The sequence below is a fragment of the Harpegnathos saltator genome, unplaced genomic scaffold, assembly GCF_003227715.2.
Source record: "Harpegnathos saltator strain DR-91 unplaced genomic scaffold, Hsal_v8.6 scaffold650, whole genome shotgun sequence".
In the NCBI taxonomy this organism is placed as follows: Eukaryota; Metazoa; Arthropoda; class Insecta; order Hymenoptera; family Formicidae; genus Harpegnathos; species Harpegnathos saltator.
Window position 1 is genome coordinate 438689 of NW_020230483.1, and position 23845 is coordinate 462533.

The 23845-nt window shown below is 53.0% G+C and overlaps 1 protein-coding gene across 3 annotated transcripts in view; it reads right to left on the reverse strand.

Annotated features, from left to right (window-relative positions):
- The window catches only part of vg (transcription factor vestigial), a 49549-nt gene that overhangs the window by 3574 nt on the left and 22130 nt on the right, over positions 1–23845 (reverse strand). The window contains exons 2-6 of one of the 3 annotated variants that reach the window (XM_025304839.1): positions 12169–12400; positions 11914–12072; positions 7749–7872; positions 5835–6061; positions 4101–4140 (exon numbers count right to left, since the gene is read on the reverse strand). In XM_025304839.1, the coding sequence (XP_025160624.1) occupies positions 4106–4140; positions 5835–6061; positions 7749–7872; positions 11914–12072; positions 12169–12400 (777 nt within the window). In that variant the 3' untranslated portion in view covers positions 4101–4105. Of the gene's footprint in view, positions 1–4100; positions 4141–5830; positions 6062–7748; positions 7873–11913; positions 12073–12168; positions 12401–23845 lie in introns of all 3 variants that reach the window. The other 2 variants (XM_011148267.2, XM_011148268.2) reach the window with 2 other exon arrangements.

Here is a 23845-nt window from a genome sequence, read left to right on the forward strand (position 1 = left end):
TCGATGATTCGGAAGATTTGCGAGGTTTAATTTGCAATTAATAGTCGCTCATCGGTGCATACGAGTTGAAGAGGAGGGGTCAGCCGAGCTTACAACGAGTTCAAGTATATTGGATTCCAGCCGGCGAGGGGTCTGACCCTTCCCCCCATTGATAAGGGTCATCACAATGCCCGTCTCTGCGCACATCCCCGTCGGCGAAGGGATAGTCGGCAGTAAGGGTCGAGTCCTCACTTTTTCGAGAGAGCGAGGGTGTTCGATTTAATTTAATTTCAATGCCGTTGTTTCGAGCGCATCCTCTAAGCAGTCGTAGGGGAAAGGTCATCGTCGTCCTTTTACACGCTTTTACAACAGAGGGAGGGACAAAGAGACGCGAATGGATGAAGATGAAACGATTGGGCGGATGGATCGACATGACATGTGAGGCATCAAAGTTCTGGATTGTCGGAATTACATGTCTCTCTCTCTCTCTCTCTCTGTCTCTCTCTCTCTCTCTCTCTCTCTCTCTCTCTCTCTCTCTCTCTCTCTCTCTCTGTCTCTCTCTCTCGAGCTGAAATTGCGAAATATTAAAAACCGGAGCCCGGAATCGCAGGCTTAGAGTAATAATCCTCCCGCGAAACCTAGAAACCCAGATCTCATACGTGCTACATTCTACGAATGTGGAATCCGGGAATGCAAAGGATCCGCGCGAAGTATCGAGAATTTCAAGATCTCGGGACGGAAGATTAAAAAGGATCCACGGCGAAAGAAGAGAACGAAGAAGAGGATTTTCTCTCTTTCTCTTGAATCTCTCTCGTGTTCGCCAATGCGGCGACTCGTCTGCTTCGCTTCGTTCCTGGCGAAGCAGCCGAGTTCAAGAGATCGATATAACCAGCCAGCTCGACCACTCCCTCCGTTTGCAAGCTGACCAATCGAGGATGACTGACCATCCCCGGCTGGTGCGAGTCTCTCTCTCTCTCTCTCTCTCTCTCTCTCTCTCTCTCTCTCTCTCTCTCTTTTCCCTTCTTCTCGTACAACGGTGAATTACATGACGTCATTGTACGACGCCATTTTCAAGGCGCGTGCCAGAAAGCTACGGGAGCACCGACAGATTATGCCGCACGAGAATGTTCTATGAAGAATGCCCTGGACCCGAAAAGAAATTTATTACGACCCCCAATTCTTCCAGATCCCGAGTATCGTATCTGAAAATGCTCGGGCTTCCATATCGATCCGATTCCGAGCGCCGCAGATCCCGGAGATTGTGGATCCTGGGGGCTTTCTTAGACGCCGCTTTTAATCGGTCATTAATCGCTTCGGCTGCTGAGACCACCTTAATTCTACACAGTTTCTCGAGCTCGGTCGAAGAAACTCCGAATTCTAGTTTCACGGTAGATCAACGATAGATCTCATGACATTTTAACATTCCGCATACCGCGGCACCCAACGCCTCGGTAGCTGCATGATTTAAAGGCATAGCTCCTTCAGATTCTACTTCGGCTCCTTGAACGCGGTTCATTTGTCAGAACGGTGAGAATGTCGAGTCTGTTCATCGAAAAGCAGACCGCAAAACTGGAATTGCATCGCGGATAAATAATTCACCCCACCGCCTGTCCCGTAGCTAATCGGTAGTAATACACGTCGGACGCTATTTTAATCCTCAAGCCAATTAATCTTTCAAAAGAGGAAGAGAGGAGGCACAGAGAGGAGTCGAGCTAATTAATCTAAAACCAAACTGCAGGCCGGAGATGCCTGCGCAGCGGATAAATAATTCTCAGCGCGGTATCGGAATTTGTCGATCTGCCCTCTGAAAGTAAATTAATGATGACTTTGCAGTGTGCAGCAGGCAGGTTTAACGGGTTATCACTTCGCAGCTCTCAAGCTGTATCTCAAATTCCGTAGATTCAATTCTCGCACCGTCCAGATTTACCTACATCTCAGCCACGAATTTTTCCGCCTCTATTCGTGGTGGCCGATCGATATTTACAAGTCTCGAATATATCTTTTGTAGACTACACAAAAGACTAAAAGACATACCGCTTTATAAATGCTTCGCCAGCTGAGACAATTTCTCGAGACTAATTTCACGCGTTTAAATATGAGCGAATATTCTCGAGCGGAATACACGAGGAAATATTTCACATAAAAATTTCAGGCCAATTGGCCCATCCCATTCAGATTGAAACATTGTCATGTCTTCTTACATGTTCTCTCACAGTATCGCGAGTAGATGCAGACGCACCGCGTCGGGCCCGTTCGAGCGTCGCGCAGTAGACGAAAGCGCGGCGCGTCCGTCTCGCTCGACGCCGCGAAGTGGACGCAGACGCTCCGCGTCGGGCCCGTTCGAGCGTCGCCAGTAGACGAAAGCGCGGCGCGTCCGTCTCGCTCGACGCCGCGAAGTGGACGCAGACGCTCCGCGTCGGGCCCGCTCGCGCGCGGCCAGTAGACGAAAGCGCGGCGCGTCCGACTCGCTCGACGCCGCGAAGTGGACGCAGACGCTCCGCGTCGGGCCCGTTCGAGCGCGGCCAGTAGACGAAAGCGCGGCGCATCCACCCCATTGGAGTATCGTAAGTAGATGCAGACGTTCGTTACGTTCTCTCCGTTTCACGTTCGCGCTGGATGCAGTCGCCTCGCGGTCGGCGGCTCCTGTCACGTACGCGCTACTTCGAACAGCTTCGAGAGACTTCCCCACTTGCGAGGAAACATGCGTCTCTTACTCTCAACTCATCCACGATATATTGAAACCTCGTTAAAGCGAGACACATCCCCGAATCTTTTTTCGTTGCAATTCTCATGTGAGATAATATATATTCGATCGTTCTAGCCGAAACGTCGCAAAATAAAAATCCGGTAAAACTCACTTTTTTTAGACAGCCGACATTATTAGCAACAAGAATCGACTATAAACTGACGCGTGGGGCGTCGTTTCCAGCGAGTTCGCTTCGCGAATTTGCTCGCAAAAATCGCTCGCAAATCGACTCGAGTTGATTGATCGGTTCCTTTTCCGTCGCTCGACAGAAACCGACAGTGCCGATCTGTTTTTCCAAGGACGAGGCCGACGACACGGCTCTTCTCACAACGGGCATGCGACTGGCCGCGAAATAAAAGCGGCGTCTCTCTCGCGGAGAACCTTGCCATGTTTGAGAGACGCTTACGCGTCAGCCGGTAATTGCGATTTATTTCTCTTAATCGCCGCGTAAACGGCGGCCGATTTATGCGGTCCGAGTTAATTTCGCGCAATTATATAATTACCGGGTGCAGCCATCGCGCGTGCGCAGCGAGCCTAATCGGTTTGCGGAGCGGAGCGCCGTAATGGCGGCACTTAAATTTAAAGACACTTCGGCGACTTCGAGTTACCCCTCGTCCAACCCGGCCGCTCTCGCGGCTCACCCTCCATTACTCTTCGTGAGCGAGTCCCTTGATCCTTCGGCGCGAGCTTCCGCTAAGTTCTTAACTCGTAAGCCGAAGTTTGCCTTCGTACTTGATAATGATTGGAGTGCGCGCTCCGCCGCGAGTAGTGAAAACTTGGCGATATCTATCTGCGACTTTGTTCGTGTGCCGACTCGAAAGAATCCAGAGCAACTCAAATTTGCAAATCGGAATACTGCAGATGGCAAATCGCAACGATGCGAAAAGCAGCGACTGGAAAACTGGACCGATTTTCGTCGGACGATGAGACACTGCGATCTTTCGATTTACGAAACTCCTACTCTTGCGGTCGGCGATCTTTTTTCCGCGAAAATTTTGACTAACCGCGCCATTACACGTACCATGTCTTCTCGTTTGCAAACGCAATGTCACCGGACGGTCGTGGCTTTCGTTTTTACCGCGTTAGACGTTCTGCCGACGACGAATAAGTGGGAACAGCAAGAGGAATGGCAGAGGGTCGGGATTCATTTTGCGGCACGATGCTTGGCCTCGGCGTATAGCAAAGTGAGGGTACAAAATCGATACTGGAACCTCCTCTCCCCTTCTGGGGATGGATGTCACTGTTTTCACGCTTGGCAGCCATGCCTTTCGTCTAAGGAGAATGGAATTCAGGCAGGCTAGGATCTTGGTAGTCGAGAAAGTTAGATGGGACGCGGGGAACTAAGAATTCACATGCAAAAGTAGCTTTTACTCACGGTTTTCATCCTGCTACGTAAAATCCAACAAACTCGCTTGCTAAAATTAAAGAAAAATTGCTTTTCCAAAATTATAAAATTTATGATATTCGAGGTGGAGGATAAATCATTTATGACGGATATATTATTAATAACGACAACGTAACAAAAGAAAGGGTTACATGAGACACAGCTCAGCTACTCTTATGAGATTAAATGTGTAGAGGGTGGGGGGGGGGACGAGGTTGAGGGTGAGAGCCATGTGTAAAAACAAACTTGTGAAAATAAAGGTAATGAAAATTCCGGCGTGCCGCACAGGACGCCTTTCTCATTTTCCTTATCCAACGCGAACGTCGTTCGTCGACGCGTCGTCGAAAATTGCAAAGAGACCACACGCGAAATCGTGCGACTGCATCAAGGGTAAACGAGGGAGGACACGAGAGTTGTACTAGGGTGCAGACAGATGGGAGTGGTCTCTGTAATCACGATGGGCGTGGTTTTTCACGGCTTGCTGCAGCTGCATCCCATGGGGTGCAGTAAAGCGCGACCGGATTTCTGTCACTTTTATCGCGCGAGAAATGTTTCGATGCGTGATGCGTCAAAATAAAGAAAAAAAAAAAAAATAAAGAAAAAAAAAAGAGAAGAAAAAAAAGAGAAAGAGGACAACGCATAAAACTGCTACATTTTCATCGAGTTACGCGAAATAAATTCGCATTGAAATAAATTCAATCGTTCTCGCATTTGTCCCAAGTAAACTACTTAGCATAATCATGTAATTGGCCGCTTTTTTCGCACACATTGAAATTCATTTTGCGTGTGCGCGCGCGCGCGCGCGCGCCATCACCTACCTTCTTCCGGAAGACTCGAAATCGCAGAGAGTACATTTTTGCCGTCGACAGCTCGTCGGGGCTGCGCGACCGAATTCCTCGGCGAGTTTTCTTCGCGGCAAAAAGCCCGAATACGCGCGGGCTCGAGAAATGTCATCTTTCTATGCCGCATAATCTAACGCTATTTTTCTACCTCGCATAATTCACCGGTGAGCGGCGCGCCGTTCAAGGAGCGCAGAGCTCGGCCAGCTCGGTGGCGGCAGGAGCGAGATGTTTTGCGGGCGAGTCCGCGGGACTTTTTGCGCTGCGGACGATTTCGGTGGGTGAACGCCGAAGGAGGCCGTATGGATCGCGGCTCCCATTAAGCCCTTATTAATTGCGAGCATCTGAGGGACCGACCGATCTTTCTTGCGCGCTACCTGCGCGCCATTCCGCTGGCCGAGCCGAGCTCGTCCTGTCGTTCGACACGGCAGGACCTTTGATGCGGACTCGATATGCCGACGACTCGTATACGAGTATACCGGATGAAGCAATGCGCCTCGTCGCGAGGACGCGATAAATCAGGAATAGCCGCGGCGGAGATGTGTCGTGGTCGCGGTCGGTTTCTCCAACGACGAATGATTATGTTACTATCCGCAGTTCCGCGGCCCGAATATGAACGCGACGATTTTCGCGGTCGCTTCGTCGAAACGTCCAACGACTATCGCATGCAATCGCGTTCTAATTCTTCTCTCTCTCTCTCTCTCTCTCTCTCTCTCCCTCTCTCTCTCTCTCTCTCTCTCTCTCTTCCTTCCTGTCACTCTGTCCCTCTCTCGTTGAGACCCGAAGCGATCTAAATAAATGCTCAAACGCGTCCCCGAAATAGATTCGCTCGCCGGTGCGCATTCGTCGTTGACGAAACCAAACATGGAAAAGTCTACTTACTTACCGGAGAGGGGTGCATAGTGGCCATGAGGATAAGGCGGCGCCGAGGATGCGTCGACGAGGGACTGCGACGGCGTCGCCGACGTCCACTCCTTGTAGGTCGCCGCGGCGTGCGCGTGATGCGCCGCGTGGTGAGACGTGTGATGACCAAGGCCGCGTGCACCACCCAGAAGAAGACCCCCGTAGCTGGCTGCCGCCGCCATGTTATGGTGGTGGTACTCGTGCACCGCCCTGAGGGATTCGACGCGCATTGCGGGGTGAGAATTGCGAGGAGCGAATTGCCGAGGGGCGCGCGAGCGGAAGGAGGCGCCTCTCATCTCGCGGAAATGCGAACTTTGCGCGCACGATCGCGAAAGCAAAAGCAATCGCCGATATGATGGGGTATGATTTTAGATCTGTTCTCTGCGGCTGCGCCAAATTGCCAATTGTCTACATTTAAAATGATAAGTGGACGTGGAAAAACTACAAGGTGATTCAGTAAGATACAAAGAACCGATCTATCAGCTCGCAACGATGCGTTACGTCCCCCCCCCCCGTGTATCCCGCGGATCGAAATAGCGTCGCGTTCTTGATATCGTGCCACGCGATTACCTTGATTACCTTGATACGATTAGTATAGAGATCGCGCTGAGAGACGCGCAATGTAGCGACGCACAACGTTCATCATCGCGATGTGCGACATGGATCTTATCCCGAACACTTGTGAGAACTAAGAACCTTCGAGTTGTTAACGTTTTCGACGATACGGCCGAAAGGGATGAGCCGGAAAGGTAAGAGGGCAGAAGAAAAAGAGAGCGACGGGGGAAGAAGAAGAAGAATACGAAGAAGAAGAAGAAGAAGAAGAAGAAGAAGAAGAAGAAGAGGAAGAGGAGGAGGAGGAAGAGGAGGAGGAGGAGGAGGAGGAGGAGGAGGAGGAGGAGGAGGAGGAGGAGGGGGGGAGGAGGAGGAGGAGGAGAAGGAGGAGGAGGAAGAGGAGGAACAAGAGGAACAGCGACGCGGTTTGAAAGCGAAAAAGAAGAGGGCGAGCATGTGAAAAATACTGAAAACCGTCGGGAGCAGGTAACGCCGAGATCTTTAGCACTGATCCGGCCGTGGCCGTCGTATAAATTACGAGTCTGTCACCGTCGCCGTAGAAAGAGGACGGAAGGTATCGGCGAGTTTCTCTTTGTCCTTTTTTCTTCTCTCCCCCTCGCGTTCAATTTCCCTCTCCCCGCGTTCCCACGTATAGCGTGTAGCGTGTCTTTTAGGACTTTACTTTAGGATTTTTTTCCCTACATCCCCACATCGACATCGACACGACGCGTCCCCTTAATCACGTCACGCATGCAGAGCCAACGCGATCGTACGACGCTGAATGAGACGCCGATTGAGAATACAAAGTGTCAATGTCGTACGTCCCGATGTTGTACGTGAGCAACCATGTGAGGGCGCCATTATGCGAGCGAAAATGTTGAATTTTGAAAAAAGAAACGAAGAAATTCAAGGAGATAACGAAACACACCGAATAGTTGATCCGACGCGACTGAAGGTCGCGTTTAGAGAATACGTATGACCCGTCTCGCTAATTAACGCCCGAGCTATGTTGCATTTAATAGCGTACGCACGCTGAAAAAAGAAATTCCTGGCATATGGGCCCGGTTTTACGTCCCCGGCGTGTGCTGGAATTACACGCGATTACTCGATCACGAAGAGTCTGCGCGTGTCTAAGAGTCAATGGGACGTGGACACCGCATCGATATTCCGTCGCGCAACATTGTAAAGAATGTCTATTAATGGACGAGGGGGACCGGCAAGAGGGAAGCTATGCTGTTGATGTAAAACGGAGAAATAAGAAAGAGAGAGAGGGAGAGAGAGAGAGAGAGAGAGAGAGAGAGACAGAGAAAAATAGAGAAAAACAACAACGATCGGTAGCACTGACCTGTGGTGATACTGCGGGTAATGCGGATGCCACGGATCCGTCGGGTACTCGTAGACATCACCGGGATGCTGACTATTCCAAAAGGAAGGGGGAAAGTTCCTCATGGACATGGGGGAGATATTTTCTGCAATAAAAAAGAAGACAGTTTCAGCGGCGCGCTTTTAATGGCCCGTGCGAGAAAACGCGCGCGTCTACGAGAAATCCTCGAGAAAGAGGCAGTGACAGAGAGGGAGAGAGAGAGAGAAAGAGAGAGAGAGAGAGAGCGAGAGAGAGAGAGAGCGAGAGAGAGAGAGAGAGAGAGAGAGAGAGAGAGAGAGAGAGAGAGACAGAGAGAGAGAGAGAGAGAGAGAGAGAGAGGAGGAGGGGAGGATGTCACTCGTTTCCTTTTATCTTCTCTCGCGAGACTTTTATTTCGCAGCCAGAAAATGTCTGGGGCGGCCGGAAGGTCCTGTGTGTCGATTGTCCCTGTAATTCCAACCCTTCTACGAGGGCGCACATTTTGGCGCCTGTGCGCCGAGATCCCGATTCGAGAACGGTCTACTTGCGCTCGTAAACGTCGCGCGACACCGGTTGTTGCTGCTTCTACGTTGATGATCACGGACAATTAAAAAGCGCCGTATACGTGTGTCGTTAGGGAGAAGAAGGACTTCTGGGCCGCAGAGCGCCATAAACACCACGGCGCCACGGACCGGTGATCCCCGAGTGATGATTTCCACCGATAAACCTCGCCGCGGACTGTCTCCCGACGAAGTGGACAATCACCCTCGGGGAAACGAATTCCAAACGGTTGCGCTACCAACCACAGACCTCTTCGTCTTAAGCGGCGGGAATAAATAACGTCACCGGCCGGCTAAATCATCGTAGTTTGTAACGGCGGGAGTAAATTAGCAGCCGGTATGCCTCGCCTAGAAGATAATCGAAGTGACTTTAGCCGGAGATGAAATCGCGCGCGCTCCCGCGCGGGGGGAGGGAATTGAAAGCATAAATCGTGCTCGACTGCGCGGTCGTCCTTGCGTTGGTCCAGCCTTCGGACGCGCGTTCCGATTGGCCGGGGATGGGTAAGAAGAGAAGAGAAGAGAGAAGAAAAAAGGAGGGAAGAGGAAAAAGAAGGAAGAAAAAGAGAAATAGAAAAAAGGGGGGGGAAAAGGAAGGGAAAGAAAAGAAGAGGAATCCGATGCGAGCGGACAACGCAGGGAGGATCGCGGGAGGATACACGACAAGCTTCTGGCTTCAGAGTGGCCGCTTGTAAAACAACCGAGCGGTGCCCTTCTGCCTTCCGCCGATTCGATCCCGTGGGATCCTGCCTGCCCGTTTAGCGAGATCCTCCGAAGGCGACCCGCGTCCGTGGGAACGACACGGAATATTTTAATAAAGCCTCGTGTCCCAGTCGATCCGACTGCACTACTGCTCGATCCTAATTGTTCAGAGCAATGGTGATGTGCGATTGGCGACGCACGATGTGACACGACAGGACAATGATCTTTCGCGAAGTAATCGCTGGCAAAAAGGCTGCGACTGCGAATTTGTCGAGCGATGATCCTTCGAGGGTCGTCGAGGGAAATTATTCGCGATAATGTCGTGCGGCGTTTTGTATTTCGTTGATATTTTCTTTCCTTCTTTTTTTGTTTTTGTTCAAGGGCTACGGTCGCAACGAGCGTGCGCACACAAGCTTACGCTCGTGAATGAGCAGGTATCTCTTATTATATTATGGATTTTGACACGGGAGCGACGTTTTACGATGACGGGAACGACGAGCAGGACGACGGCCCAAGCGGCAAGCCGCTCGTCGAAATAGCGGGTCTTACGTAAACGAGCGAGTCATAACGCAGCGAGTTATAGCCCCGCGATAGCGCGGTAATAACACCGCGCGCGATTAATTAATCGCACGCGAGCGCTAGCCCCAACTATCTGCAAACGAGCCATCAATTAAATTGATCCTCGTTTACCGGCGAATGAATTTCCGTTAAGTATGCACAAGTGGCGATAATCAGCGCTGTATCTCGATCACCGCTCGGTTATCTTTTCGTTTCCCTCTTTCTTCGGAATAGCCGCGCAATCGCCGCATAGACGACGCACAGACCGACGGAACAACCGGGTGGGGAATGCCATGCGATCAATGAAAAATTTGATCAAGACTCTCTGTGTGTGTGTGTGTGTGTCAGAGAGAGAGAGAGAGAGAGAGAGAGAGAGAGTAAGTAATTAGGACATTTTTTAATTAGGTAATTGCTCGCTTTCTCTCGGCTCGATTCGGAAAACTGGCTTCGGCAAAATCGAATGTAGATCTCAACTAATTCCCTCGATTAACGCGTGCGCGCGTGGAAAACGCAATGAGGCCATAATTAAAGAATTCTACACGCGAGTATGATCTTTCAATCTCCGGGAGACAAACGCGGCTGCCCGGCGGGGGCTTCGTGGGACCGTTCACGATTCCTGTTCTTTTCCGTCTAGTATCTACCTCGTTCTCGGTTCGCCGACTGTTCTTTATTTATTAACGCAATTAAAGAAACAGAGTGTCGACCGTCCCGCGCGCTCGGCTTTCTTCTTTGCCGATGCCGCGACCACAGAGAAAGGGGGTACCGTTCTACGTGGAAGGGAGCGCCGAGGGAGCGGGTAGGAAGGGTTGTCGAAGGCTGGTTCGCCAATAAGTACCCGCGTGTTCGAGAACTTCAGAAAACGCCGACGTTTTAATCGACGGCCGGCTCTCTCTCTCTCTCTCTCTCTCTCTCTTGCGCGCGCGCGCGCGCACGATAGCCGCTGTCGCGATCAGGCTCGCCCTTAAACAGCGTGACTTAACAAGGGGCGAAAATGTCCTCGCGCATTAATTGCACGATTAATATCTAATTACGAAGGACATCTCTCATCGGCGAAATATCTCTCAGCGTCGCGCTAATTAAAGGATATCAGCACCTTCGAGCGCGCAAAGCGCTTTTTCCGACTCGACCCGGCTTACAATTCATCATAAAGCCGTGTCGGTCGTCTCGTCGCAAGCACACGTAACTTTTCTCGTTTGCGCGCCGCCTCAGAAATAACATTCCGTAACTTTCCTGCGCTCGCGAGCAAAACAATCGCTGTTAACTTCCCACCGGAACCCGTCGTATTTTTCCGAGCCAATTACTCAGATTCCTTTTTAATTCCGCGAGAGCAACCCTTCGTTTCTCTCTCTCTCTCTCGCTCACTCCGTCTCTCCGCTCTACATCCTACTCTTCTTCTCTCGCCTCTTTATTTTGGCAATGCGTGCGTTCGCGCGCGCGCGCGCGCGTTTAAACTCAAAGTCGTTCAGTCCTTGTACGCACGACGTTACACCCGGCATTCCGCGGCTAAAACTGTCTCTCCCGCGATGTCGCCCCTCCACACTCTAAATCCCCTCTCCCTCCCTCCTACAGTTGGTTGCAATGTTCTCTCCTTCAGCCCTCCGCCCCAGCCTCTTTTCCCAGCTTCTCCCAGAAGCTCTTAATTTACCTTTCGTACGAGCGCGCTCGCGGCAAGTTAACGCGCCCGGCGAAAGAGAAGGGCAAAGAGCGAGAGACATCGAGGGGAAAGCAAGGAGTCAGCAGGGAGGCTGGGAGGGAGGGAGGGAGGGATGAGGCGTAACAATTAGGTCGTGTTGTCTTGAATTCTAAGCAGGCTACTGAACTGATCCTCCGGCACCGTGGTCGGGATAAATGCGGCCTTAAACGACACCGATATAGACGAGCTTGCCGATCGCTTGCCAAACCAGCTCGCGTGCTGACAATCCTCCCTCTTTCCTCGATCCCTCGCAGCAACCCTCCTCCTTCCTCCCGTCGTCCCGCGAGCGCGAGCGCGAGCAGAGTTCCCTCTGCTCCTTTCTCCTGGCTCGATCCGCGTTTTAAGCCGGCACGAGTACGAGAGCGAGCTACAATTGTCACGAGGCTTGTTAGCCATGTTGCCGGCTAATGGCGTACTTCATTACCCGTCACAAGACCCGCTTCGGTATCATTCGGCTTCATCGAGACAGGAGGCAGGAGGACGAGCCTCACAAAACCCGATACCCGCTACGATTCCGCTACGATGAGCGACGCGAGTCGAAATTATTTCAGACACGCGCGCAAAGTAACTCGACGCGGAAAAGTTTCAACGAGCGCCGGCGGCGCGCGGCGTTTCCGGCGAATCGCCGCGTCTCGCGGTTTCGTTCGAGAAAACTCACCCTTCAGCTTGTCGTGCGCCAGGGCCCGCTGAAAGTGCTCCTCGACCTCGGACGCCGCATCGCCTCGGTAGTGCGTAAACACGACGCAGTTCGCGTTGACGTATTGCGCCCTGCTCTCGCCGTCGTCGGAGTCCTCGGTGGTGGTGCCGGCACCTACACCTGCGGGTAGCACGTTGCGCATTTGCGCATATCAGTGCGTTCATCCTCATCAATGCCGTCGCGATCGAACGAAAGACAATTGCTCGCGACCCTTACCGTCTGTCGATCGGTCGTCGTCCAACGTTCGCGACGGTTGCGAGGTGGTGGTGGTGGTGGTGGTGGCGGCGGCGGCGAGGGGTGGCCGTGGTTGCGGCGTTGGCCTTGGGGATGCGGGACTCGGTGCTGACCCCACGGAGCCCGCGCTACTCGGTTGACCTTGAGGGACGCTTCCGCCGGCGCCGCAAAGCTCGATACCGGCGGTTTCCAGGGACCTTTGGTGAACGTTCAGCTGCAAGCAGGAAGCAATCGGCGAGATTAGTCTCACGCGCGTCGACGAGAGCTCTGTTTCTTTTTGTGACTATATTTGAGGGAAAAGTCACACACACACACACACACACACAGGGAGTAAAAGTGACGCGAGAAATCGAAGATGTTTCCGCACGTGTTGGCCTTTACGACCGTCATATATACTTTCCGAAGCTTATCGTTAGACCTTTACAACCCCGCTTTGTCTCTCGGATCACCGGAGGTTCCCGGTGGGAAAATCGAGGATGTTATAAAAGTCCTGTCGTTAGATTTCTATCAATAGTCTCGATTTCACGCGTAAAACTGCCCGTGGCGGTTGGCGGCGGGGATGAAATAAAAACGACCGGCTCGAAGCGGACGAACCCTCGCGAGAGGGTTCGCGTCGGGACGCGACGGAGTCGTTATTCGGCTCTGTGAGACGACGCACTGTTTATCGGTTAACAGGCTAGCGATAGCGGTTAACCGGTTGGACGTTTAGCATTTGACCAATCCTTAATGAGTGCCATTTAACCGGTTTAATTGGTCGGCCGATGTACAGTTTGCGCGCGGCAGTACGATCGGTATGCTGATCGTCGTGACGAATCGATCGCTCGCGCGCGGCAGTTTCACGAGCGAAGCTGGCGAGAAAAGCTGACGAGAAAAGCTGACGAGAAACCGGCGCGAAAATTCTGGCGCGGAGATTCCGACGAGGTGAGAATCACGCTCGAACGCTTCACGGGAGCTTTCCCGCTCCCGTGAAAAGGAGGATCCAAAGGATCCTCGGGGTCGAGGAGATCGAAGAATTGGAGAGGCAGGCACATCGACGTGCTCCACGAACGACATCATTCGCGAGCGCTCTCCTCCGCGGGCGCTCCGAGTACCCGGAGACGCCCGGAGATCCGCTTCGTGGCGGACGTAGCGATCGACGAAATTCCCGGGCGGCAAATCGCGCGTCGGGAACGCGCGCCAGCCAGCCAGCCAAGGAGAAGCGTGGCCGAAGATCGCGGCGCATTGCTCGCGTGGCACAGTGATCGCGATGATGGGGTGGCAAGAGAAATACGAGCGCGTAAATGCCGGCGCGTTTTAACGGCGATAGCCGGGATTTTCAGCGTGACATCGGGGCCATGCGTTTTCTCGCGCTATAAAGAGAATGTCGACGACGGCGTCCGCGGGGGGTGACACGGGGTAGCCCATTGACTTCCACGCGTTGCCGACGCGCCGCACTTCGACACCACTCGGAATGGCCAAGTGGTTCAACCAAGCCCTGTCCTTTCCGTCGGCCGGAATCGCAACTTTTCGGCTGCACCGTCCAGCGAATCAAGTTCTCGGAATCGAGTTCTCCTCAAGGAGCAGCCGCCCGCGCGGTGTCTTAATCGCGCACGGAGGTATTCAATGAAAAATCCAGACGCTCATGCAATGCGCGCGATTGACCGTAATTAACGCAGATAATCGTCGAAGGCTACTTTGATACGTCGAATGTATCGCCGACACGGTGAATGAGTGTGGATTCTTGCCTGGATATCCAGCGCTGATTTGATCGCGCGCGCGCGCGCGGTAGTGGATTCGCCTCTCGTTCGATTCCGCGGGAGCAAAAATGCGCGTCGATGTCCAACAAATCACTGGGAATCGTGCTTTTCCTGCCTCTTCCGTTGCCGTCGTCGTCGTCGTCGTCGTCGGCGTCGGCGGCGGCGGCGACGAGCCGAGCGTTTCGTTCGCTACCCCGCCTAACCAATTACGTGCATGCATCAGCGGCGCACGGAAATAAGCTGACGCTGATGTATGCGCCGGTCGACGGTCGGCGGAAGGACGGGGGAGCAGGCGATGAAGAAGAGGAAAAAGACGAACGAGCACGCCTCCGAGAGAGAGATGCTATCGTTATCTACTCCAATAAACTCGGGCCTGGCGTTCCACGGGGCAGTACATCATCGCCATGCCGCACATAAAGTGATGACGAGCGATGACCCGTGCTCGCGTTCGCGCTCGGGGTAAGCGTCATCGAATGAAGGTATATATCCGCTTGTCATCGTGGCTCTTGCGACTGCTGATTGGTAGGCGGTTCGCGATGAAAGGCGGCGGAGCCTTTAAACCTTGGCGTCTCGCGAGGTCGCGCCATTTGTTCGCGAGCGATCGGCCCGCATTGTCGGCGATTACGTCACAACTCGCGGTGCACACCATGTTGCGCGCTCGTCGCGGTCGTGTCTGCGGCATCGGCATGGCCAGGTAGCAGATCGTCGTTTGATGAGCCAGGTAGCACTGGATAGCCTGGATTCGTTCGAAATCTCTCCCTGCCGCGACGTGTGCCGCGGCACGCTCTAGATCTTACGACTTCAATATTCCCAAGCCGGCGAAGGGATTTTCAAGTTTCACGAAAGATCGACTGGATCTCTCGCCTTTGGCGAGAGTGATTCGAGTCGCCAATCGATAACTTAGCGAGAGATCGACCTCCCGAAGGCTCGAAGGTCTCGAGGTAACGCACCTTGTCCGATCTCTTGGCAGGACACCCCGCGCGAAATTCAGCGCTCGCGCGCGGGGACGAGAGTGTGGGAGATTAAATCAAGGAGCAGCGGGTCTTCCATAGATTACCACGGTAGAACATCCAGCGCCGGTCGGCCGGACGACAATGTGGTAATTAATTGAAGCAAGACCGTCCCCGACAGCCTCTCTTCCTCTTTTGCTTTTTCTCCCTTCGCTCCGCGCAGCCAACGAGCAGCTCTAGCCAAGAGAGCTGCTCTCTCGCGGCCTTTCAAAGCATTCCAAAGCGCGAGTCCGCCCGTTCCTCTCCACGGCCTCCGCTCGCTTCTTCTTCTTCTTGCCCTCTCCCGCGTCCCCCCTCCCCTCACATCTCACCCCTCCACTTCCACCCGCCGCCCTTCCTGCCGGTGTCGAGTCATTTCACGAAAGGCCCGAGGCTGCATCTTTATTTCTTTCCCTTTTGTCTTATAGATCTACCACACACAGGACTATACGGTGTATCGCTGGCACACACGGCACTGGCTCTGGCCACAGATCCTAGCGCTTCTGATCCTAGGCTCGTCCGAGGTAGTCCCCCCCCTCGGGAGGGGGATCATCCGATGTTCTCCGTTCTACTTCACCGAAGTTCGCTGAACTCGGTAGTTCGGCGTGGGTTCAGCGCGAGTCGAAAAGTTTTCATCGATTTTGGTCATATTCGCGTCTTCATCCGCATTGCAAAGAACTTTATCCTTTCCCTTGAGCCGGGGAGGCGGCAGGTATCCTAAATCGTCCGCGTCTTAAACTCGTGTTGTTCGACCCGTCTCTCGCGTCCCTCGCGTGGTGTCTCGCGATCGTCGATTTGCCGTCGATTTCCAAGCACCAAGCACCGAGGGAACTCTCTCGGCTTCCACGGATGCTCGATACCCACGCTCGATACTCCTCGCCCATGTTCGGTCTTTAAGGGCGACGTCATCGTGCCGCGAGCCAGGTGTTATTTATCGCCTCGCGCGGCTGCGACGGGCGGCACGCCGAAGCGGGTAACGAGCAGGTAATCCTTTAGTCAAACCGCGGGCCGCGCGAGTACGCGAGTTTGCATTTATATCGCGAGCCGGCGATATTATTCACGGTGTATCGCGGCGGAACACATTAAGCGGATACCGGCGCCGCTTCTTTCGCGGCGGAATACCCTTATCAGCGGGTGGCGCACCGTTTACTCATTTGTGGACGTCTGGTAGCACTTAGCTGTTATTATGAAGCCAAGTCCCGCGGGAGAGATAAAGCGGATAGTACACGCTAAAGTAGACGATTAGCCGCTATATACCGCGCGCGCGCGCAAAAGCGGCCGGAGGTAGAGGCAATAGCGCGAGCTCTGATGAACGTGGGAAGGCACGTAAGGGAAGGAGCGTAAGGGGAGCCCCTCGGTCTCCGAGAAAGCCCGAGAAAGCCAACGGGGATATATCGGTAATCTGAGCCACCCAGTGTTTAACGAATATGACTGTAAATCATGCGGCAGTCGGGGGGAGAAGAGCGTCTCGAGAGCGGGAAGAGGAAGCGGCGAAAAAAGCCGGAGATATAGGACGCACGAGGAATCTTGTATGCACGCAACGCCCCGCAACGCTTTCTCCCCGCGGCGCAACGGGCAGAAATTGGGAGGCGAGGGCTTTCCTCCCTCTCTCGGCTCTCGGTAGTCCTGCGAGCTGTCGCGCGTCCTAGCATAGAAATCCAGCGTGCGCGGTGACGATCGATCAAATTGGGAATCCCAGGCATCTGTAGTAACACGGTGTTTATCTCGAGACACACTTGCAATCGTACGTGCGAGGGACAGCGGGGGGGGGGGGGGAGAGGAAGAGAGAAAGAAAGAGAGAGAGAGAGAGAGAGAGCGATAAAGGACAGCCCGAGTTGACGTCGCAAGTAGGCTGCCGAAAAGATCGCAGGGAGCGAGCGTTACACGCGTTTCTACGTTATCTCGGTGAATGATCGAGCGTTCGCGCAAGGTGCTAATTGAGAGACGAGAAGAGGCGCCTAAACCTCCGGGAGGAATCTCTCACCCTTCAGTTCCCGGCCTCACGCGTCTGCCATCTTCGCGAACTACGCCGGCCGATAACTGTCCGCGAGAGTCCGTAAATCGCTCGATTAATTAGCGCGAGACGGCCGAGAGCGCGTTGGGCGTAAGTATGATCGAAGTGACGTGTCGTTAGGCCCCGCTGGAATCCGGCTCTATTTATCGGCTTTACGATTACACGCCACCCGGCGAAATTCATATAGGCTCGGCTTATTCGGAGAGCCCCGGGATTTCTGCTGCGCTGTCGGGAGACTTTTCGCGCGAGCGATTACCGAGCCGCGGAGTGATGCCCGCTCGTCGTTGGAGGACGATGAGTCCTCCGCGCGATCGCGATCGCTTAGATCGTTAGATCGTGTCGTGATGAGGACGAAACAAACGCGATGCAAGTAGAATGGACGATGAAGAGAGAGATTAGAGGGAATCCGCGAGAGGAAAATTAATAAATGCAGTCTCGGACGGAGAGAGAGAGAGAGAGAGAGAGAGAGAGAGTTTTGCAAGTTGTGAAAAATCGATAAATTTGTGAGATTCGGGATGAGATCGTTTTCGGAATCGGATTCTCGAAATCTTGTCCTCGCCAAGAGGATCTTTTTATCGCTGAAACAGCCTTTCGAGATCGCAGCGGAATCGCTAACAGCGCTAACAGCGACGCGGTGACGGCGACTGGCACGATTTCATTGTAATTTGTCGGCGAAATCGCGGCATCGTCCACCTGGCGAGGCCGCTAATGAACTAAAGTTAAAAGCGAAGGCAGCCCGTACGGCTCGCCGACGTGGCTTATCGATAGTCGCGATCCCCAGTCGGACTCCTCTCATCTTCATGGAAGATAGGAAAGTCGTGTCGATGAATGGCTGTGTCTGGCAAACAAATTGCAAGATACTCCATGGCTGCATGGCAGCTTGTTACCAGCTCTCCCCCCTTCTCCCTTGCATCCCTCGCCTCTCCCGACTCCTTCATCCCCCTCGGCGGCGAGTGATCCTTTTCAGTTTCTTTGGCGTATCGCCTCTTATTCGATCGAGAAAGTTCACGATAGAAAATACGAGAAACTAAAATCCCAAGAATCTCCCTCCTCGCACGACCTGTGTGTGTGTGTGTCTCGGGCGTGTAGACTGTGAAGGTGTGGCGATTCTCAAAAATTCATCAAGCCCCCGAAGCCCACGAAAGATCCGACAACGCGAACGAGCACATGTCGCGTATGTCGCGGGATACAAAAAATCTCCAAGCTTCTCGCTCGCGCGTGTAAAAGCGCGGAGACTTCCACCGGAAGAATGATGAAAATGCCAAATTAAATCACTCACTTCCAAAATCCGGCTGTCCCTCAAATCTACACCTATACCTCGCGGAGCTGCAGCAAAATTCACGGCGAATATTCGCGACAACTGCGAGCCACGGTCGCACGTAAACATCGCATTTTCATTGGACAACGTGCTCATGGACCGCGAACTTTCAATAAGCTGCTGAAGTACATAGTAATAAGCTGGTAATGGTCCCGGCCGGCGAGAGCATAACCCGCGGGCGCTGCGGTAGGTAGCCGTCGTTATTGGTCACCGTATCGGATCAGGTCTGATAAGAGAGCGCTAAAAGCGCTCCGCGTCGCCGCATCTTGGGGCCCCCCTTCTCGCCGTTTTTATTTATTCATTTATCTCCCTCCTTCTCGCCAGAGGTCGACCTTCGGTTCGTCGTTCATCCTCCCTCACTCACTCCTTTATCTATCCGGCGGCCGGAATCGCGCTGAGAGCGAGTCAAAACGGTACCCTCCGCAGCTCCGTCGTCGTCCGGAAATCATCGCGGAAGTTGAATCGTCAGAATCGTAAGTCGCGTTGTAAGAGCGAGCGTACGTAACGCGAAGCAAGTTGCGGTCATTTTGCATATTGGATATTAAACTTAATTTTAAAGGATCTTTTTATGAGAATGAACGTTTATTTCGAAACAATAATGATAAGTACTATGTTACTCAAAGTATTGTCCATCGTTAGCTGCAACTTTTTCCCATCTTTCCAGTAAAAGGCGCATTCCTCGGCGAAAGAACGACTCGTCTTTTGTGGTTATCTATGCCATCCGAGCCATTTTTTGATATCTTCTAACTGAACTGAAGTGCTGGGCAGAAAGGTGATTCTGCATGCATCGAAACAAGCGGAAGTCTGAAGGAGCGAGCGGTTTAGCGTTGTCACGCTGGAAAATCACTTTGTCGTGTCTTTTGGCGTATTCGGGTCGTTTTTCCCATCGACTTCAAACGTTTAGAGACGGCCATTTTTACGGTTACATTTAATGCTTCTGCCAATGCTTCTTCAAGCGTTTGACATTGATCTTCGTCCAGCAATGCCTTCAACTCTTCGTCTTTAAACTTCTTCGCTTGACCAGGGCGTTCCTTGTCTTCCAAATCAAAATCTCCACTTTTGAATCGTCTAAAGTCCAGTGTTCACAAGTTCAGATTGACGGAGCATAATCCCCATAAGCTTCGGACCAAGCGAACCAAGACTCTCGGCTGCCGATTCTTTCAAATGGAAACAAAAAAGTAACACTTGCCGCAAATTGCGCTTCGTTGGCACAAAACTCGACATATTGAATGCGCTAAAAAATATATATTATTTACACTTGGGCCAAATGAAATATACTGATTCTGAAAGCCTAATGACAGGGCTTTCACACAGGAAGTTCAGGGGCTTCAGTATGGGCCGATGCCATTGGGTGCTCTGGTTGCGCCATCTCTAAATCCTTTAAAATTAAATTTAATACCCCAAATTCTTTAAATTTAAGTTTAATACCCAATACTTACATACTCGTAGCCGAGAGCATGCCTTTGCGCTCTCGCTCCGGCGACGGCGCTCACAAGATGACGCGCTTCGTGTCAAAGAGTGTCGAGTCCGAGTCGCGTTGCGGAGGAGCCGAGAAATCGCGAATGCGCGCGGGATACTAAGACGTAAGCGATCACATTTCGCGAATAATTCCCGTCGATCGTGCCGGCACTCGCGTTTTTCCCGCTCATTATGGCGAGCAGTCCCGGGCTCTTAGAAGAAGCACGGCGCGACTCGATTAATATTGAACGGCTCTCGACGGCCGCGACGGCGCGAGCCGAGGCTACTACCGATCGAGAGAGCGAGCCTAACTTTTCTCGCACAACTCGGAAACTTCTTCGCCGCGTGCTGCGGATCAATCATTCTTTCTTCTTCCACGCATCGTATTGCCCCCGATGCAAGGATATTGAGGACACTCGCTCCATCTCGTCTCGATGCAGCGAGGACTCTGATTACATCGAGAGATGCGGGAAACTCGCCTGCCTCTCCCTGTCGATAGCCAACTACGCTGAGAGTCTGCTCGGAGAGACTAGCTCATGATATCGGAATCAAGGCGATGCGTTTGAATAAACAAAAGCGTGTCTCGCGAAATATTCAAGGGATCTACCGCAGAATATAGCGCAGAGGTTTGATCAAAAAGTAACGAGAATTTTGAAATTGCGCGCGCTATATCTCGTCTGTTCAGTTGATTCTTCTCTTGTGTGTCGGTGGTACTACCAGTCACGTGTACGTGTCAATTTTCAGGCAGCTGCGACGCTTAGTATGTGTTTGGCGAGCGAATGAGCTCGTAGACGTACTACAGGTCGGATCAGAGATCCGACCGCTTTGCTTATCCAACAGGTCTTGGCGAAACACAACCACCTTATTCCCCGGGCGTGGCTCCCTGTGACTTTTTCCTATTTCCCAAACTCAAAAGGACACTCAAAGGATACTCGACGTTTCTCGACAATAGATGAGATAAAGGCGAAATCGCAGCAGATCCAGAGATCCAAGAGCACGAGACCTAAAGAGACCAGTGTTCCACCAGTGTTTCTCATGAGACTACGCTGGATCAGTATAAGTGTATAATATCACAGGGGATGGTACAAACATTGAAGATTAAACAAATACTTTCCGAGAAAATAAAAAATTCTCGCTACTTCTTGTATCAATCACCTCGTACACTCTCCAAAGTCCAGCGAACTTTGGAGACTTGCTTCTTAGCATCCCTTGTCCTTCGACACTTGGAGCACTTTTCGCTGGTCTGGTTTTGTCAACGTCAACGAGATTCGTCGCTTGACGGACGCTAAAAATATGTCGGGGCAAATTATTCGTCACGGTAAAATCACGGGGGCGATGGGTTCCGGCGTGCATGAAACGCACGTCGCTGAAAGCGGACGCGTGCGCGAGCACGCGCAGAGAGAGAGAGAGAGAGAGAGAGAGAGCACGCAAGCGGACGTAGCAATGCGCGTGTCGCAAAGAATGGCGATCCTAGACTAAAAACAGAACAGCGCCAAGGAATGCAACGCGTTGCGGCACACCTTGCCGTTCGGAGCGGCCGTCAGCCGACGACAGCGGATCCGGCGCGGCGTGGCGAACGACGTCTACACGGCGGACACGGCGATGCGACGGACTCGCCGCGCGACTCGATCGTCGCGGGACGCGCGACGCGCGCGTCAGAGATGTAGCAAAGTCGCGCCGCGCAATAATTGTCGCATATCTCGACAATGCCGGCGACAATCTTGTCGGGCGGTGTAACGTGTTACTTTCCGCGGCGATTCCGAGAGTCGCGCGGCTGTGAACGCCGCGAGGTTCGATGCCGCGTCACGTTGAGCGCGTCAGCGCGATTGCGAATTCGATCGGAGAGACGATCGAGACATCGCGGACTGCGGAGAGTGCACGTTTCTGAGTCGACAGACAGGCTTTTATCCCTGGCGGGCTGATTTCAGCCAGCGGATCTCTTTCGGAGAAAAACAACACGGCAACACGACGCGCGGTGACTGATGAGATGAGTTTTCGCTACGGAGAGTTTTCGCTCCTCCCCGTGAAAATGATCTCCGCGAGATCTCGTCACTTTCGTGTAACGTGTGTGATGCGCGCCGCGTTCTTCAGCCAGAGTCCGTCGCCTCAGGTACGCGTTCCGCCAGTGTAACACGCCAGTGTCCGACAATGCGAAGGCAACTGGGTTGGGAAACCTGCGCCCGGTAATGGTGTCCGGTTGCCGATCATAAATAACGACGGGTCGCGTGGCTTCCGCGATTCTACGAAGCGTCGGCGCCGATTTCGCTACATAAGAGAGCGCGCGCGACGCGCGGCGATTAATTTTCGCGGACACAAATCACGCTTGCCAGGATCGCGTATAGACCGATCGTTCGATCGATCGATCGATCGATCGATCGATCGATCGATCGATCGGCGGAGAGTTAAAGCGAAGGTGAGGAGACCATTGGCGCCGACAGCTCGACAGCGCTGAGGCAGCGACGCGGCTAAAAATTGTAATATTCATCGATTCTGTATTACGATTCTGTATGACATTGTTGTAACAACGGCTCTCGATTATCGGCCAGAGAATTACGTTGCAAAAAGCAAGAAGAGGCTCCCGTCAATCTGACAAGTCGCACGAATTAATTCTGAACGCAGGATTAAATAATCATTCGTAGATTAGCGACTCGATTGTGTCGCTGAACTGTAAATCTACAAATCGTCGAGCTGATACGCATCTTTCTTGGCAAAACCTCGTCTCCTCTCTCTCTCTCTCTCTCTCTCCCCCTTCCGCAATGGTGCCGAGTCGGCTCGAGTCGGCGCCCATGGCCCGGAGGCCAGGAAAAAAGGCACGAGGCGTCTCAATGGCGACACGAGCCTGCTCCGTGGAAACTAGCTCTCGAGGAAAACCTCATTCAATTCAATTCTAATGCCGCCAGCGCAGCGCAGCGGCCGAGTACGCGCGATCCCGCCGGGCTCGCGGGAGCCCCGGCATTTACGAGCGTTTCGAATGATGAGAGTGTTCTCACTCAGGCGAAGATTCACGACGAACTGAGTCCGAACTTTCCGAAGTGGAACCCGGAAACCGGCTTCGTTCGCAGAAGCCGCGAAATGCGATCGCGTTACGAACGTCGCGCGCATCAAATCGAAGAATTTTAATGAAACGCTCGCACGCACGTTGACCCCCTTTCCTCGCATCTGATCGATCGCGCTCCCTTCGCCAGCCTATCATCATCATCATCATCATCATCATCATCATCATCGCGGACGACGATACTTTTGCGACGTCCCAGCTACCGGCTACCGGCTGCAACACACGTACCGTTCCAGATAGCTCCCGAGCCGCCGAGCGCCGAGCGCGGCATTTAGAAAATCGCGCGCGCGCGCGTCTTTGAGCGGCGGCGGCGGCGACGCGTCCCTTTATTAACATTAACGTACATTTATTACACCCACCGCACCGCACGTCGGCGGGTAACATTGAGGCTTGTCGACGTATTAGCGAGTAGCGGAATGCTTATGATTTTACGAGCCTCTTTAATATGCGCTTAGCTTCCGCCGGTAGCTCGAGCTCGCGATGCCTCCGGCGCGGGCTTCTTCTCTCCCGTCTCTCCCTTCTCCGACTATCTTCTCTATCTTCTCCGACCGTCTCCTCCTCTTCCCTCCCGGCATGCCTCCGTACGACATTTTCTGCTTAACCTTTGAACCCCCGCGACCCCGCCTCCCCGAAGCCCGAAGCGGCAAGTGCATTCCAGCCGAAGCGACGATCGTTGAAAAATCCGACCCACCAGTCCGGAAACATCTATATCGATCCGACGGACGGAAGGGATCGAGCATGGTCGAGCGGCTATCTGCATGCAATTATTATCGCATTGCGTGCAACATTGCGGGAGGATGGATCATCTATCTCGATTTGACTGGCCGACCGAATCGGCGCGGCGGCGTTTCGACGGAGTCTCGGAGTGCGTTAGAATTCGCGAGCTTGACAATTCCCTGGTATATTTTTGTATTTGTACTTTTCAACAATACGGACTTGTTTTCGGCTTAAAATACAGGCAAAATACAGGCCTCGTTTTGAAGAAGAACGAGAGACACGGTGGTTCGGTAGTTACCGCAGTATATGTAGGCGGGATCCCATGATCCCCCCGTCCCTGGCCTGGCGATGCCATTCCCGTAGGAATTGTGA